Raw genomic sequence first — 17,780 nt, forward strand, 5'->3', positions numbered from 1 at the left:
TATTAGTACTCTGTTATGTCAAGTCATATTAGTACTCTGCGTTATGTCAAGTCACATCAGTACTCTGTGTTATGTCAAGTCATATTGGTACTCTGTGTTATGTCAAGTCATATCAGTACTCTGTTATGTCAAGTCATATTAGTACTCTGTGTTATGTCAAGTCATATCAGTACTCTGTGTTATGTCAAGTCATATTAGTACTCTGTTATGTCAAGTCATATTAGTACTCTGCGTTATGTCAAGTCACATCAGTACTCTGCGTTATGTCAAGTCATATTAGTACTCTGTGTTATGTCAAGTCATATCGGTACTCTGTGTTATGTCAAGTCATATTGGTACTCTGTGTTATGTCAAGTCATATCAGTACTCTGTGTTATGTCAAGTCATATCGGTACTCTGTGTTATGTCAAGTCATATCGGTACTCTGTTATGTCAAGTCATATTGGTACTCTGTGTTATGTCAAGTCATATTGGTACTCTGTGTTATGTCAAGTCATATCGGTACTCTGTGTTATGTCAAGTCATATCGGTACTATCTATGTGTTATGTCAAGTCATATTAGTACTCTGTGTTATGTCAAGTCATATTAGTACTCTGTGTTATGTCAAGTCATATTGGTACTCTGTGTTATGTCAAGTCATATCGGTACTCTGTGTTATGTCAAGTCATATCAGTACTCTGTGTTATGTCAAGTCATATCGGTACTCTGTGTTATGTCAAGTCATATCGGTACTCTGTTATGTCAAGTCATATTGGTACTCTGTGTTATGTCAAGTCATATTGGTACTCTGTGTAATGTCAAGTCATATCGGTACTCTGTGTTATGTCAAGTCATATCGGTACTATGTGTTATGTCAAGTCATATTAGTACTCTGTGTTATGTCAAGTCATATTAGTACTCTGTGTTATGTCAAGTCATATCGGTACTATGTGTTATGTCAAGTCATATCGGTACTATGTGTTATGTCAAGTCATATTAGTACTCTGTGTTATGTCAAGTCATATTAGTACTCTGTGTTATGTCAAGTCATATCGGTACTATGTGTTATGTCAAGTCCTATTGGTACTCTGTGTTATGTCAAGTCATATTGGTACTCTGTGTTATGTCAAGTCATATCAGTACTCTGAGTTATGTCAAGTCATATTAGTACTCTGTGTTATGTCAAGTCATATCAGTACTCTGTGTTATGTCAAGTCATATTAGTACTCTGTTATGTCAAGTCATATTAGTACTCTGCGTTATGTCAAGTCACATCAGTACTCTGCGTTATGTCAAGTCATATTAGTACTCTGTGTTATGTCAAGTCATATCGGTACTCTGTGTTATGTCAAGTCATATTGGTACTCTGTGTTATGTCAAGTCATATCAGTACTCTGTGTTATGTCAAGTCATATCGGTACTCTGTGTTATGTCAAGTCATATCGGTACTATCTATGTGTTATGTCAAGTCATATTAGTACTCTGTGTTATGTCAAGTCATATTAGTACTCTGTGTTATGTCAAGTCATATTGGTACTCTGTGTTATGTCAAGTCATATCGGTACTCTGTGTTATGTCAAGTCATATCGGTACTCTGTTATGTCAAGTCATATTGGTACTCTGTGTTATGTCAAGTCATATTGGTACTCTGTGTTATGTCAAGTCATATCGGTACTCTGTGTTATGTCAAGTCATATCGGTACTATGTGTTATGTCAAGTCATATTAGTACTCTGTGTTATGTCAAGTCATATTAGTACTCTGTGTTATGTCAAGTCATATTGGTACTCTGTGTTATGTCAAGTCATATTGGTACTCTGTGTTATGTCAAGTCATATCGGTACTCTGTGTTATGTCAAGTCATATCGGTACTATGTGTTATGTCAAGTCATATTAGTACTCTGTGTTATGTCAAGTCATATTAGTACTGTGTTATGTCAAGTCATATCGGTACTATGTGTTATGTCAAGTCATATCGGTACTATGTGTTATGTCAAGTCATATTAGTACTCTGTGTTATGTCAAGTCATATTAGTACTCTGCGTTATGTCAAGTCACATCAGTACTCTGCGTTATGTCAAGTCATATTAGTACTCTGTTATGTCAAGTCATATTAGTACTCTGCGTTATGTCAAGTCACATCAGTACTCTGCGTTATGTCAAGTCATATTAGTACTCTGTGTTATGTCAAGTCATATTAGTACTCTGTTATGTCAAGTCATATCGGTACTCTGTTATGTCAAGTCATATTGGTACTCTGTGTTATGTCAAGTCATATTGGTACTCTGTGTTATGTCAAGTCATATCGGTACTCTGTGTTATGTCAAGTCATATCGGTACTATCTATGTGTTATGTCAAGTCATATTAGTACTCTGTGTTATGTCAAGTCATATTAGTACTCTGTGTTATGTCAAGTCATATTGGTACTCTGTGTTATGTCAAGTCATATCAGTACTCTGTTATGTCAAGTCATATTGGTACTCTGTGTTATGTCAAGTCATATTGGTACTCTGTGTTATGTCAAGTCATATCAGTACTCTGTGTTATGTCAAGTCATATCGGTACTCTGTGTTATGTCAAGTCATATCGGTACTCTGTTATGTCAAGTCATATTGGTACTCTGTGTTATGTCAAGTCATATTGGTACTCTGTGTTATGTCAAGTCATATCGGTACTCTGTGTTATGTCAAGTCATATCGGTACTATCTATGTGTTATGTCAAGTCATATTAGTACTCTGTGTTATGTCAAGTCATATTAGTACTCTGTGTTATGTCAAGTCATATTGGTACTCTGTGTTATGTCAAGTCATATCAGTACTCTGTGTTATGTCAAGTCATATCGGTACTCTGTGTTATGTCAAGTCATATCGGTACTCTGTTATGTCAAGTCATATTGGTACTCTGTGTTATGTCAAGTCATATTGGTACTCTGTGTTATGTCAAGTCATATCGGTACTCTGTGTTATGTCAAGTCATATCGGTACTATGTGTTATGTCAAGTCATATTAGTACTCTGTGTTATGTCAAGTCATATTAGTACTCTGTGTTATGTCAAGTCATATCGGTACTATGTGTTATGTCAAGTCATATCGGTACTATGTGTTATGTCAAGTCATATTAGTACTCTGTGTTATGTCAAGTCATATTAGTACTCTGTGTTATGTCAAGTCATATCGGTACTATGTGTTATGTCAAGTCCTATTGGTACTCTGTGTTATGTCAAGTCATATTGGTACTCTGTGTTATGTCAAGTCATATCGGTACTCTGTGTTATGTCAAGTCATATCGGTACTATGTGTTATGTCAAGTCATATTAGTACTCTGTGTTATGTCAAGTCATATTAGTACTCTGCGTTATGTCAAGTCACATCAGTACTCTGCGTTATGTCAAGTCATATTAGTACTCTGTTATGTCAAGTCATATTAGTACTCTGCGTTATGTCAAGTCACATCAGTACTCTGCGTTATGTCAAGTCATATTAGTACTCTGTGTTATGTCAAGTCATATTAGTACTCTGTTATGTCAAGTCATATCGGTACTCTGTTATGTCAAGTCATATTGGTACTCTGTGTTATGTCAAGTCATATTGGTACTCTGTGTTATGTCAAGTCATATCGGTACTCTGTGTTATGTCAAGTCATATCGGTACTATCTATGTGTTATGTCAAGTCATATTAGTACTCTGTGTTATGTCAAGTCATATTAGTACTCTGTGTTATGTCAAGTCATATTGGTACTCTGTGTTATGTCAAGTCATATCAGTACTCTGTGTTATGTCAAGTCATATCGGTACTCTGTGTTATGTCAAGTCATATCGGTACTCTGTTATGTCAAGTCATATTGGTACTCTGTGTTATGTCAAGTCATATTGGTACTCTGTGTTATGTCAAGTCATATCGGTACTATGTGTTATGTCAAGTCATATCGGTACTCTGTGTTATGTCAAGTCATATCGGTACTATGTGTTATGTCAAGTCATATTAGTACTCTGTGTTATGTCAAGTCATATTAGTACTGTGTTATGTCAAGTCATATCGGTACTATGTGTTATGTCAAGTCATATCGGTACTATGTGTTATGTCAAGTCATATTAGTACTCTGTGTTATGTCAAGTCATATTAGTACTCTGCGTTATGTCAAGTCACATCAGTACTCTGCGTTATGTCAAGTCATATTAGTACTCTGTTATGTCAAGTCATATTAGTACTCTGCGTTATGTCAAGTCACATCAGTACTCTGCGTTATGTCAAGTCATATTAGTACTCTGTGTTATGTCAAGTCATATTAGTACTCTGTTATGTCAAGTCATATTAGTACTCTGCGTTATGTCAAGTCACATCAGTACTCTGCGTTATGTCAAGTCATATTAGTACTCTGTGTTATGTCAAGTCATATTGGTACTCTGTGTTATGTCAAGTCATATCAGTACTCTGTTATGTCAAGTCATATTAGTACTCTGTGTTATGTCAAGTCATATCAGTACTCTGTGTTATGTCAAGTCATATTAGTACTCTGTTATGTCAAGTCATATTAGTACTCTGCGTTATGTCAAGTCACATCAGTACTCTGCGTTATGTCAAGTCATATTAGTACTCTGTGTTATGTCAAGTCATATCGGTACTCTGTGTTATGTCAAGTCATATTGGTACTCTGTGTTATGTCAAGTCATATCGGTACTCTGTGTTATGTCAAGTCATATCGGTACTCTGTTATGTCAAGTCATATTGGTACTCTGTGTTATGTCAAGTCATATTGGTACTCTGTGTTATGTCAAGTCATATCGGTACTCTGTGTTATGTCAAGTCATATCGGTACTATCTATGTGTTATGTCAAGTCATATTAGTACTCTGTGTTATGTCAAGTCATATTAGTACTCTGTGTTATGTCAAGTCATATTGGTACTCTGTGTTATGTCAAGTCATATCAGTACTCTGTGTTATGTCAAGTCATATCGGTACTCTGTGTTATGTCAAGTCATATCGGTACTCTGTTATGTCAAGTCATATTGGTACTCTGTGTTATGTCAAGTCATATTGGTACTCTGTGTTATGTCAAGTCATATCGGTACTCTGTGTTATGTCAAGTCATATCGGTACTCTGTGTTATGTCAAGTCATATCGGTACTATGTGTTATGTCAAGTCATATTAGTACTCTGTGTTATGTCAAGTCATATTAGTACTCTGTGTTATGTCAAGTCATATCGGTACTATGTGTTATGTCAAGTCATATCGGTACTATGTGTTATGTCAAGTCATATTAGTACTCTGTGTTATGTCAAGTCATATCGGTACTATGTGTTATGTCAAGTCCTATTGGTACTCTGTGTTATGTCAAGTCATATTAGTACTCTGTGTTATGTCAAGTCATATTAGTACTCTGTTATGTCAAGTCATATTAGTACTCTGTGTTATGTCAAGTCATATCAGTACTCTGTGTTATGTCAAGTCATATTGGTACTCTGTGTTATGTCAAGTCATATTGGTACTCTGTGTTATGTCAAGTCATATCAGTACTCTGAGTTATGTCAAGTCATATTAGTACTCTGTGTTATGTCAAGTCATATCAGTACTCTGTGTTATGTCAAGTCATATTAGTACTCTGTTATGCCAAGTCATATTAGTACTCTGCGTTATGTCAAGTCACATCAGTACTCTGCGTTATGTCAAGTCATATTAGTACTCTGTTATGTCAAGTCATATTAGTACTCTGCGTTATGTCAAGTCACATCAGTACTCTGCGTTATGTCAAGTCATATTAGTACTCTGTGTTATGTCAAGTCATATTAGTACTCTGTTATGTCAAGTCATATCGGTACTCTGTTATGTCAAGTCATATTGGTACTCTGTGTTATGTCAAGTCATATTGGTACTCTGTGTTATGTCAAGTCATATCGGTACTCTGTGTTATGTCAAGTCATATCGGTACTATCTATGTGTTATGTCAAGTCATATTAGTACTCTGTGTTATGTCAAGTCATATTAGTACTCTGTGTTATGTCAAGTCATATTGGTACTCTGTGTTATGTCAAGTCATATCAGTACTCTGTGTTATGTCAAGTCATATCGGTACTCTGTGTTATGTCAAGTCATATCGGTACTATCTATGTGTTATGTCAAGTCATATTAGTACTCTGTGTTATGTCAAGTCATATCGGTACTATGTGTTATGTCAAGTCATATCGGTACTCTGTTATGTCAAGTCATATTGGTACTCTGTGTTATGTCAAGTCATATTGGTACTCTGTGTTATGTCAAGTCATATCGGTACTCTGTGTTATGTCAAGTCATATCGGTACTATCTATGTGTTATGTCAAGTCATATTAGTACTCTGTGTTATGTCAAGTCATATTAGTACTCTGTGTTATGTCAAGTCATATTGGTACTCTGTGTTATGTCAAGTCATATCAGTACTCTGTGTTATGTCAAGTCATATCGGTACTCTGTGTTATGTCAAGTCATATCGGTACTCTGTTATGTCAAGTCATATTGGTACTCTGTGTTATGTCAAGTCATATTGGTACTCTGTGTTATGTCAAGTCATATCGGTACTCTGTGTTATGTCAAGTCATATCGGTACTATGTGTTATGTCAAGTCATATTAGTACTCTGTGTTATGTCAAGTCATATTAGTACTCTGTGTTATGTCAAGTCATATCGGTACTATGTGTTATGTCAAGTCATATCGGTACTATGTGTTATGTCAAGTCATATTAGTACTCTGTGTTATGTCAAGTCATATTAGTACTCTGTGTTATGTCAAGTCATATCGGTACTATGTGTTATGTCAAGTCCTATTGGTACTCTGTGTTATGTCAAGTCATATTGGTACTCTGTGTTATGTCAAGTCATATCGGTACTCTGTGTTATGTCAAGTCATATCGGTACTATGTGTTATGTCAAGTCATATTAGTACTCTGTGTTATGTCAAGTCATATTAGTACTCTGCGTTATGTCAAGTCACATCAGTACTCTGCGTTATGTCAAGTCATATTAGTACTCTGTTATGTCAAGTCATATTAGTACTCTGCGTTATGTCAAGTCACATCAGTACTCTGCGTTATGTCAAGTCATATTAGTACTCTGTGTTATGTCAAGTCATATTAGTACTCTGTTATGTCAAGTCATATCGGTACTCTGTTATGTCAAGTCATATTGGTACTCTGTGTTATGTCAAGTCATATTGGTACTCTGTGTTATGTCAAGTCATATCGGTACTCTGTGTTATGTCAAGTCATATCGGTACTATCTATGTGTTATGTCAAGTCATATTAGTACTCTGTGTTATGTCAAGTCATATTAGTACTCTGTGTTATGTCAAGTCATATTGGTACTCTGTGTTATGTCAAGTCATATCAGTACTCTGTGTTATGTCAAGTCATATCGGTACTCTGTGTTATGTCAAGTCATATCGGTACTCTGTTATGTCAAGTCATATTGGTACTCTGTGTTATGTCAAGTCATATTGGTACTCTGTGTTATGTCAAGTCATATCGGTACTATGTGTTATGTCAAGTCATATCGGTACTCTGTGTTATGTCAAGTCATATCGGTACTATGTGTTATGTCAAGTCATATTAGTACTCTGTGTTATGTCAAGTCATATTAGTACTGTGTTATGTCAAGTCATATCGGTACTATGTGTTATGTCAAGTCATATCGGTACTATGTGTTATGTCAAGTCATATTAGTACTCTGTGTTATGTCAAGTCATATTAGTACTCTGCGTTATGTCAAGTCACATCAGTACTCTGCGTTATGTCAAGTCATATTAGTACTCTGTTATGTCAAGTCATATTAGTACTCTGCGTTATGTCAAGTCACATCAGTACTCTGCGTTATGTCAAGTCATATTAGTACTCTGTGTTATGTCAAGTCATATTAGTACTCTGTTATGTCAAGTCATATTAGTACTCTGCGTTATGTCAAGTCACATCAGTACTCTGCGTTATGTCAAGTCATATTAGTACTCTGTGTTATGTCAAGTCATATTGGTACTCTGTGTTATGTCAAGTCATATCAGTACTCTGTTATGTCAAGTCATATTAGTACTCTGTGTTATGTCAAGTCATATCAGTACTCTGTGTTATGTCAAGTCATATTAGTACTCTGTTATGTCAAGTCATATTAGTACTCTGCGTTATGTCAAGTCACATCAGTACTCTGCGTTATGTCAAGTCATATTAGTACTCTGTGTTATGTCAAGTCATATCGGTACTCTGTGTTATGTCAAGTCATATTGGTACTCTGTGTTATGTCAAGTCATATCGGTACTCTGTGTTATGTCAAGTCATATCGGTACTCTGTTATGTCAAGTCATATTGGTACTCTGTGTTATGTCAAGTCATATTGGTACTCTGTGTTATGTCAAGTCATATCGGTACTCTGTGTTATGTCAAGTCATATCGGTACTATCTATGTGTTATGTCAAGTCATATTAGTACTCTGTGTTATGTCAAGTCATATTAGTACTCTGTGTTATGTCAAGTCATATTGGTACTCTGTGTTATGTCAAGTCATATCAGTACTCTGTGTTATGTCAAGTCATATCGGTACTCTGTGTTATGTCAAGTCATATCGGTACTCTGTTATGTCAAGTCATATTGGTACTCTGTGTTATGTCAAGTCATATTGGTACTCTGTGTTATGTCAAGTCATATCGGTACTCTGTGTTATGTCAAGTCATATCGGTACTCTGTGTTATGTCAAGTCATATCGGTACTATGTGTTATGTCAAGTCATATTAGTACTCTGTGTTATGTCAAGTCATATTAGTACTCTGTGTTATGTCAAGTCATATCGGTACTATGTGTTATGTCAAGTCATATCGGTACTATGTGTTATGTCAAGTCATATTAGTACTCTGTGTTATGTCAAGTCATATCGGTACTATGTGTTATGTCAAGTCCTATTGGTACTCTGTGTTATGTCAAGTCATATTAGTACTCTGTGTTATGTCAAGTCATATTAGTACTCTGTTATGTCAAGTCATATTAGTACTCTGTGTTATGTCAAGTCATATCAGTACTCTGTGTTATGTCAAGTCATATTGGTACTCTGTGTTATGTCAAGTCATATTGGTACTCTGTGTTATGTCAAGTCATATCAGTACTCTGAGTTATGTCAAGTCATATTAGTACTCTGTGTTATGTCAAGTCATATCAGTACTCTGTGTTATGTCAAGTCATATTAGTACTCTGTTATGCCAAGTCATATTAGTACTCTGCGTTATGTCAAGTCACATCAGTACTCTGCGTTATGTCAAGTCATATTAGTACTCTGTTATGTCAAGTCATATTAGTACTCTGCGTTATGTCAAGTCACATCAGTACTCTGCGTTATGTCAAGTCATATTAGTACTCTGTGTTATGTCAAGTCATATTAGTACTCTGTTATGTCAAGTCATATCGGTACTCTGTTATGTCAAGTCATATTGGTACTCTGTGTTATGTCAAGTCATATTGGTACTCTGTGTTATGTCAAGTCATATCGGTACTCTGTGTTATGTCAAGTCATATCGGTACTATCTATGTGTTATGTCAAGTCATATTAGTACTCTGTGTTATGTCAAGTCATATTAGTACTCTGTGTTATGTCAAGTCATATTGGTACTCTGTGTTATGTCAAGTCATATCAGTACTCTGTGTTATGTCAAGTCATATCGGTACTCTGTGTTATGTCAAGTCATATCGGTACTCTGTTATGTCAAGTCATATTGGTACTCTGTGTTATGTCAAGTCATATTGGTACTCTGTGTTATGTCAAGTCATATCGGTACTATGTGTTATGTCAAGTCATATCGGTACTCTGTGTTATGTCAAGTCATATCGGTACTATGTGTTATGTCAAGTCATATTAGTACTCTGTGTTATGTCAAGTCATATTAGTACTGTGTTATGTCAAGTCATATCGGTACTATGTGTTATGTCAAGTCATATCGGTACTATGTGTTATGTCAAGTCATATTAGTACTCTGTGTTATGTCAAGTCATATTAGTACTCTGCGTTATGTCAAGTCACATCAGTACTCTGCGTTATGTCAAGTCATATTAGTACTCTGTTATGTCAAGTCATATTAGTACTCTGCGTTATGTCAAGTCACATCAGTACTCTGCGTTATGTCAAGTCATATTAGTACTCTGTGTTATGTCAAGTCATATTAGTACTCTGTTATGTCAAGTCATATTAGTACTCTGCGTTATGTCAAGTCACATCAGTACTCTGCGTTATGTCAAGTCATATTAGTACTCTGTGTTATGTCAAGTCATATTGGTACTCTGTGTTATGTCAAGTCATATCAGTACTCTGTTATGTCAAGTCATATTAGTACTCTGTGTTATGTCAAGTCATATCAGTACTCTGTGTTATGTCAAGTCATATTAGTACTCTGTTATGTCAAGTCATATTAGTACTCTGCGTTATGTCAAGTCACATCAGTACTCTGCGTTATGTCAAGTCATATTAGTACTCTGTGTTATGTCAAGTCATATCGGTACTCTGTGTTATGTCAAGTCATATTGGTACTCTGTGTTATGTCAAGTCATATTGGTACTCTGTGTTATGTCAAGTCATATCGGTACTCTGTGTTATGTCAAGTCATATCGGTACTCTGTTATGTCAAGTCATATTGGTACTCTGTGTTATGTCAAGTCATATTGGTACTCTGTGTTATGTCAAGTCATATCGGTACTCTGTGTTATGTCAAGTCATATCGGTACTATGTGTTATGTCAAGTCATATTAGTACTCTGTGTTATGTCAAGTCATATTAGTACTCTGTGTTATGTCAAGTCATATCGGTACTATGTGTTATGTCAAGTCATATCGGTACTATGTGTTATGTCAAGTCATATTAGTACTCTGTGTTATGTCAAGTCATATTAGTACTCTGTGTTATGTCAAGTCATATCGGTACTATGTGTTATGTCAAGTCCTATTGGTACTCTGTGTTATGTCAAGTCATATTAGTACTCTGTTATGTCAAGTCATATTAGTACTCTGTTATGTCAAGTCATATTAGTACTCTGTGTTATGTCAAGTCATATCAGTACTCTGTGTTATGTCAAGTCATATTGGTACTCTGTGTTATGTCAAGTCATATTGGTACTCTGTGTTATGTCAAGTCATATCAGTACTCTGAGTTATGTCAAGTCATATTAGTACTCTGTGTTATGTCAAGTCATATCAGTACTCTGTGTTATGTCAAGTCATATTAGTACTCTGTTATGCCAAGTCATATTAGTACTCTGCGTTATGTCAAGTCACATCAGTACTCTGCGTTATGTCAAGTCATATTAGTACTCTGTGTTATGTCAAGTCATATCGGTACTCTGTGTTATGTCAAGTCATATTGGTACTCTGTGTTATGTCAAGTCATATCAGTACTCTGTGTTATGTCAAGTCATATCGGTACTCTGTGTTATGTCAAGTCATATCGGTACTCTGTTATGTCAAGTCATATTGGTACTCTGTGTTATGTCAAGTCATATTGGTACTCTGTGTTATGTCAAGTCATATCGGTACTCTGTGTTATGTCAAGTCATATCGGTACTATGTGTTATGTCAAGTCATATTAGTACTCTGTGTTATGTCAAGTCATATTAGTACTCTGTTATGTCAAGTCATATCGGTACTCTGTGTTATGTCAAGTCATATTAGTACTCTGTTATGTCAAGTCATATTAGTACTCTGCGTTATGTCAAGTCACATCAGTACTCTGCGTTATGTCAAGTCATATTAGTACTCTGTGTTATGTCAAGTCATATCAGTACTCTGTGTTATGTCAAGTCATATTGGTACTCTGTGTTATGTCAAGTCATATTGGTACTCTGTTATGTCAAGTCATATCAGTACTCTGAGTTATGTCAAGTCATATTAGTACTCTGTGTTATGTCAAGTCATATCAGTACTCTGTGTTATGTCAAGTCATATTAGTACTCTGTTATGTCAAGTCATATTAGTACTCTGCGTTATGTCAAGTCACATCAGTACTCTGCGTTATGTCAAGTCATATTAGTACTCTGCGTTATGTCAAGTCATATCGGTACTCTGTGTTATGTCAAGTCATATTGGTACTCTGTGTTATGTCAAGTCATATCAGTACTCTGTGTTATGTCAAGTCATATCGGTACTCTGTGTTATGTCAAGTCATATCGGTACTCTGTTATGTCAAGTCATATTGGTACTCTGTGTTATGTCAAGTCATATTGGTACTCTGTGTTATGTCAAGTCATATCGGTACTCTGTGTTATGTCAAGTCATATCGGTACTATGTGTTATGTCAGGTCATATTAGTACTCTGTGTTATGTCAAGTCATATTAGTACTCTGTGTTATGTCAAGTCATATCGGTACTATGTGTTATGTCAAGTCCTATTGGTACTCTGTGTTATGTCAAGTCATATTAGTACTCTGTGTTATGTCAAGTCATATTAGTACTCTGTTATGTCAAGTCATTAGTACTCTGTGTTATGTCAAGTCATATCGGTACTCTGTTATGTCAAGTCATATTGGTACTCTGTGTTATGTCAAGTCATATCGGTACTATGTGTTATGTCAGGTCATATTAGTACTCTGTGTTATGTCAAGTCATATTAGTACTCTGTGTTATGTCAAGTCATATTAGTACTCTGTTATGTCAAGTCATATCGGTACTATGTGTTATGTCAAGTCATATTAGTACTCTGTGTTATGTCAAGTCATATTAGTACTCTGTGTTATGTCAAGTCATATCGGTACTATGTGTTATGTCAAGTCCTATTGGTACTCTGTGTTATGTCAAGTCATATTAGTACTCTGTGTTATGTCAAGTCATATTAGTACTCTGTGTTATGTCAAGTCATATCGGTACTCTGTGTTATGTCAAGTCATATCGGTACTATGTGTTATGTCAAGTCCTATTGGTACTCTGTGTTATGTCAAGTCATATTGGTACTCTGTGTAGTGGAAATCTATCAACAAAATCAGCCACTTGCAGGAACACATTTCCAAAAAAACAAACACTACATGACCAAGAGCACAAGTACACGCACAGCTAAAAAATGGTGTGGCTTCCCAAAATGTAAGTCCCTGATTCCATACACCACAACTACTACTGTGATTACCTGCCTATGCCCTCTAGTGCGCTGGTAGAGTAACAACAACAACATTCACACACCTTACCACACACACAACGAATTGGCAACAACACTGTGTGTGTATTATGTCAACTCACATGAACAGAGATATAATATGTTGTAGTTGCATCAACTCACATGAACAGGGATATAGATGTCGTAGTTGTTCCCAGAGTCCACGTCGATGGCATGGAAGCCGGCGCAGGACCCGTAGATGACCTTCAACCTCTGACCCTCCTCCACCGTTAGGTCAACCAACAGAGGCCTATGAGGAAGATCTCCAAAAGACTGCAGAGAAGGTTACTTTTATCAATGAAGGTTACTTTTATCAGTGAAGGTTACTTTTATCAGAGAAGGTTACTTTGATCAGAGAAGGTTACTTTTATCAGTGATGGTTAGTTTATCAGTGATATCAGTGAAGGTTACTTTTATCAGTAAAGGTTAGTTTACCAGTGAAGGTTACTTTTATCAGTGAAGGTTAGTTTATCAGTGAAGGTTAGTTTATCAGTGAAGGTTAGTTTATCAATGAAGGTTAGTTTATCAGTGAAGGTTACACAAAAGGTCATGTGAAATGTGTCTCTGCATAGCCGTTCCTATGAGTGTCCAGACTACAGTAGGGCTGTCCGTTGTCCTCAAGAACACCATTTGACTATGCCTAGGCTGGAAGGAGGCAAATTAGTGTGACTACTTTGCCTCTGGAGCAACTTGCCATTCAGCAGCTTTATTCAGCAACCACCAGGTGGAACATACACCTTCCTAACGGTGCCAGGGAGCGAACTAGCAACCTCATGGTTGTTGGGTCAGCCCGCTCTACCCCTAGACCAACCTACCACCCCATAAATAAATCACATAGATGTGATAAAACATGAGTGGTTTGGAGGGAAATTAAACCCCATCTGAGAGAAGCTGGCACACGGGAACACAGAGACCTACCTTGAAGGCCATGAATTTGTGATAAGGCTTGGGGGCCCAGGCATACACCTCCACGGCATTCTTCATGGCAATCACCAGGAACTTGATCCTCTCGTATTTCACTGGACAGAACGAGTAAAACAAAAAAACATGAGATGTTTGCGATCAATAATTCAGTGTGGCAAAACGCAAGGGAATTCATCTGGGAGGGGGGGGTTAATTACATAACTAATTCATATGTATACATACTGTACAGCTGTCATCAAGGTCCCCAACATGAGCCTGATGTAAATTCTGCGACACCCATGAATATCTGTATATACCTGCATATAATCCTTTTTACATATCTGTAGATACTATATCTGTACATATCCCTTACCTACTCGTACTAGTTATACCGATGGCCAGTATGACTAACTACCATAGTGTCTTTATACCTGTATCACTGTACATATTAATACTACAACATCACCTGCACATTTATATTACTATTGCACTTTACTGTTACATTTGCACTCTGGTTAGATGCCAAACTTATTTTGGTTGTACTGTACTTGTGCTGTATAATGACAATTAATTTGAATCTAATTTAATCCAATATGGCAGCATAAAACACCATAAACAACATGATAGAAACAAGAAATCACTTAACGGTTGTATGCCTCCGTCAACCAGTAGCCAGTGGGGGCTTAAGAGTAGGAAGTGGGGCAAACATATACCAATAAAAGCGGATCTCCACGCTGAGCCCAACGGCGCCACCCACAAGTTTCCAGGAAAAACGGTTCTTGAGATAAGAAAGGGAGGGGCTTAAGTGTCGGGATGGGACAAACAAAAATTTTAAAGAAATTCCCTCGAGGTATTCCTGAGATATCACGTTCATGAGAGAATGGGACAGACGTGAGGTCTATTTGGATGTTTGTACCAAATAAAAAATGTGGCATTCCTGAGATATCGAGTTCATGAGAACGGAGATGTACATATGTATGTAGGTACGTATGGAAAACCCGCCGGAGGCATAAAAACATACTTGTAGAAAAAAGTCTCCCTGAGAACTCACCCACTTTGTAGTGAACACAGCCTCCCATCTCCCTGCGAACTCACCCACTTTGTAGTGAACACAGCCTCCCATCTCCCTGAGAACTCACCCACTTTGTAGTGAACACAGCCTCCCATCTCCCCGAGAACTCACCCACTTTGTAGTGAACACAGCCCTCCATCTCCCTGAGAACTCACCCACTTTGTAGTGAACACAGCCCTCCATCTCCCCTACGGTGGTCCAGCCCTGCTTCTTCTCCACCTCCGGGTCGTTGTGGAGGATCTTGTTTCTGAGCCAGGCCAGGTAGTACACACGCACCTTGTTCTTTTTACCTAGGGAAGAGGACACACAGGGAAGGGGTTCACAGCCTTACTCTTGGTTCAACAAGACCTCGGTTTACAGAAGAAGAAAAAAGAGACAATTTGCTCACTTTCAGCTGTTCTCACTATCGTGGTGGGAATGGACCTGAGTGATACATGCAATGGATTCAGTTTGACCTAAGGATTCTGAAGACAAATATATTTAGATTGTAGGCTGTGTGGTTCAGGAGTTAGTGTTGTGTGTAGCTTTAATACAACAACAGTAACCTCCATGATCAGTGTTGTGTGCAGCTTAAACTCATTGGACGCCAGCGCTTAAGTGCGCCAGAGGGCGGTAGAGCGCCAGAGGGCGGTAGAGCGCCAGCGCTTTAATCAATGGGAGGAGTGGGAGATTTGCGAGTGCTTAAAATATATCTTAAATTATGGCTATGGGTCTAATACACCTGTCGCTTATCAATGAGTTGCTTGCAGTCAACATGTACAAAACGGATTGTTTTTTTCATCTGTACATTTCCGTTTTATACCGTTTTGAATACGAGTATAGTTTGTGATTTCTAGTAATTCCAGAAAAAGACGCGATAAATGTTCAGCTGATTTATGAATCGTTTTAAAATAAACGCTAGATTATCTATAGTATATGTGTCCTCATGCACGATACAGAAGCGGGCTGAAAAATCGATTATCCGTGCCTTGGTCGGTGCCAACGGCACGCACACACACACACACACACACACAGACATCGCTGTGAAAGAAACATCTGATTAACCCAAGATTGGTAACATAAGAGTCCTTACCTCACATCTGATGTCCTGCAAAAAGATTAATCCAATTCCTGATCGCCATTCCAAATATTGATCGCGTTTATTGATCCAACGTTATATATCCAAAACACATAATCAACGCTGCTCAGAGTGTCCCCAGTCAATGTGGTATAATATACTGCATACCCGAGAAGGAAAACCTGGACCGGACTTTTTTTTGTTGATGCAGTCCCAGCCAATCCAATCCAATGTTGTGCAATACCATCCGGGAGACGATAGGCGGCGGTATTTGCCCTTTTGCGAGCTCAGACCCATTCCCAACGATAACATCAGGTTGGATGGATGAAAATGAATGGACATCGCTAATAAAAGAAATAACGATTAAAACCCGACTATACTCGTGATTGGCGCTCAAGCGTCGGCGAGTTAACCCGACTATACTCGTGACTGGCGTCCAATGAGTTAATACTACAACAACAACAGTACCCTCCATGCTCAGTGTTGCGTGTAGCTTTAATACAACAACAGTACCCTCCCTGCTCAGTGTTGCGTGTAGCTTTAATACAACAACAGTACCCTCCATGCTCAGTGTTGTGTGTAGCTTTAATACAACAACAGTAACCCCCATGCTCAGTGTTGTGTGTAGCTTTAATACAACAACAGTAACCTCCATGCTCAGTGTTGTGTGTAGCTTTAATACAACAACAGTAACCTCCATGCTCAGTGTTGCGTGTAGCTTTAATACAACAGTAACCTCCATGCTCAGTGTTGCGTGTAGCTTTAATACAACAACAGTAACCTCCATGCTCAGTGTTGTGTAGCTTTAGTACAACAACAGTAACCCCATGCTCAGTGTTGCGTGTAGCTTTAATAAAACAACAGTAACCTCCATGCTCAGTGTTGTGTGTAGCTTTAATACAACAACAGTAACCCCCATGCTCAGTGTTGTGTGTAGCTTTAATACAACAACAGTAACCTCCATGCTCAGTGTTGTGTGTAGCTTTAATACAACAACAGTAACCCCCATGCTCAGTGTTGTGTGTAGCTTTATTACAACAACAGTAACCTCCATGCGCAGTGTTGTGTAGCTTTAGTACAACAACAGTAACCTCCATGCTCAGTGTTGTGTGTAGCTTTAATACAACAGTAACCTCCATGCTCAGTGTTGTGTAGCTTTAGTACAACAACAGTAACCTCCATGCTCAGTGTTGTGTGTAGCTTTAATACAACAGTAACCTCCATGCTCAGTGTTGTGTAGCTTTAGTACAACAACAGTAACCTCCATGCTCAGTGTTGTGTGTAGCTTTAATACAACAACAGTAACCTCCATGCTCAGTGTTGTGTGTAGCTTTAATACAACAACAGTAACCTCCATGCTCAGTGTTGTGTGTAGCTTTAATAAAACAACAGTAACCTCCATGCTCAGTGTTGTGTGTAGCTTTAATACAACAGTAACCTCCATGCTCAGTGTTGTGTGTAGCTTTAATACAACAACAGTAACCTCCATGCTCAGTGTTGTGTAGCTTTAATACAACAGTAATCCCCATGCTCAGTGTTGTGTAGCTTTAGTACAACAACAGTAACCTCCATGCTCAGTGTTGTGTGTAGCTTTAATACAACAGTAACCTCCATGCTCAGTGTTACAAAGGGTCAGATT

General features: G+C 37.6%; 1 protein-coding gene across 2 annotated transcripts in view; it reads right to left on the reverse strand.

Annotated features, from left to right (window-relative positions):
- mink1 (misshapen-like kinase 1) overlaps positions 1 to 17,780 on the reverse strand; it is a 255,643-nt gene that overhangs the window by 21,624 nt on the left and 216,239 nt on the right. For both annotated transcript variants that reach the window (XM_084320845.1, XM_084320846.1), the window contains 3 exons: positions 15,240 to 15,374; positions 14,028 to 14,128; positions 13,233 to 13,382 (listed from right to left, as the gene is read on the reverse strand). In XM_084320845.1, coding sequence (XP_084176971.1) covers positions 13,233 to 13,382; positions 14,028 to 14,128; positions 15,240 to 15,374 — 386 coding nt within the window. The remainder of the gene's footprint in view (positions 1 to 13,232; positions 13,383 to 14,027; positions 14,129 to 15,239; positions 15,375 to 17,780) is intronic.

Source organism: Notolepis coatsorum, assembly GCF_963971535.1.
Source record: "Notolepis coatsorum genome assembly, chromosome: 8".
NCBI lineage: Eukaryota > Metazoa > Chordata > Actinopteri > Aulopiformes > Paralepididae > Notolepis > Notolepis coatsorum.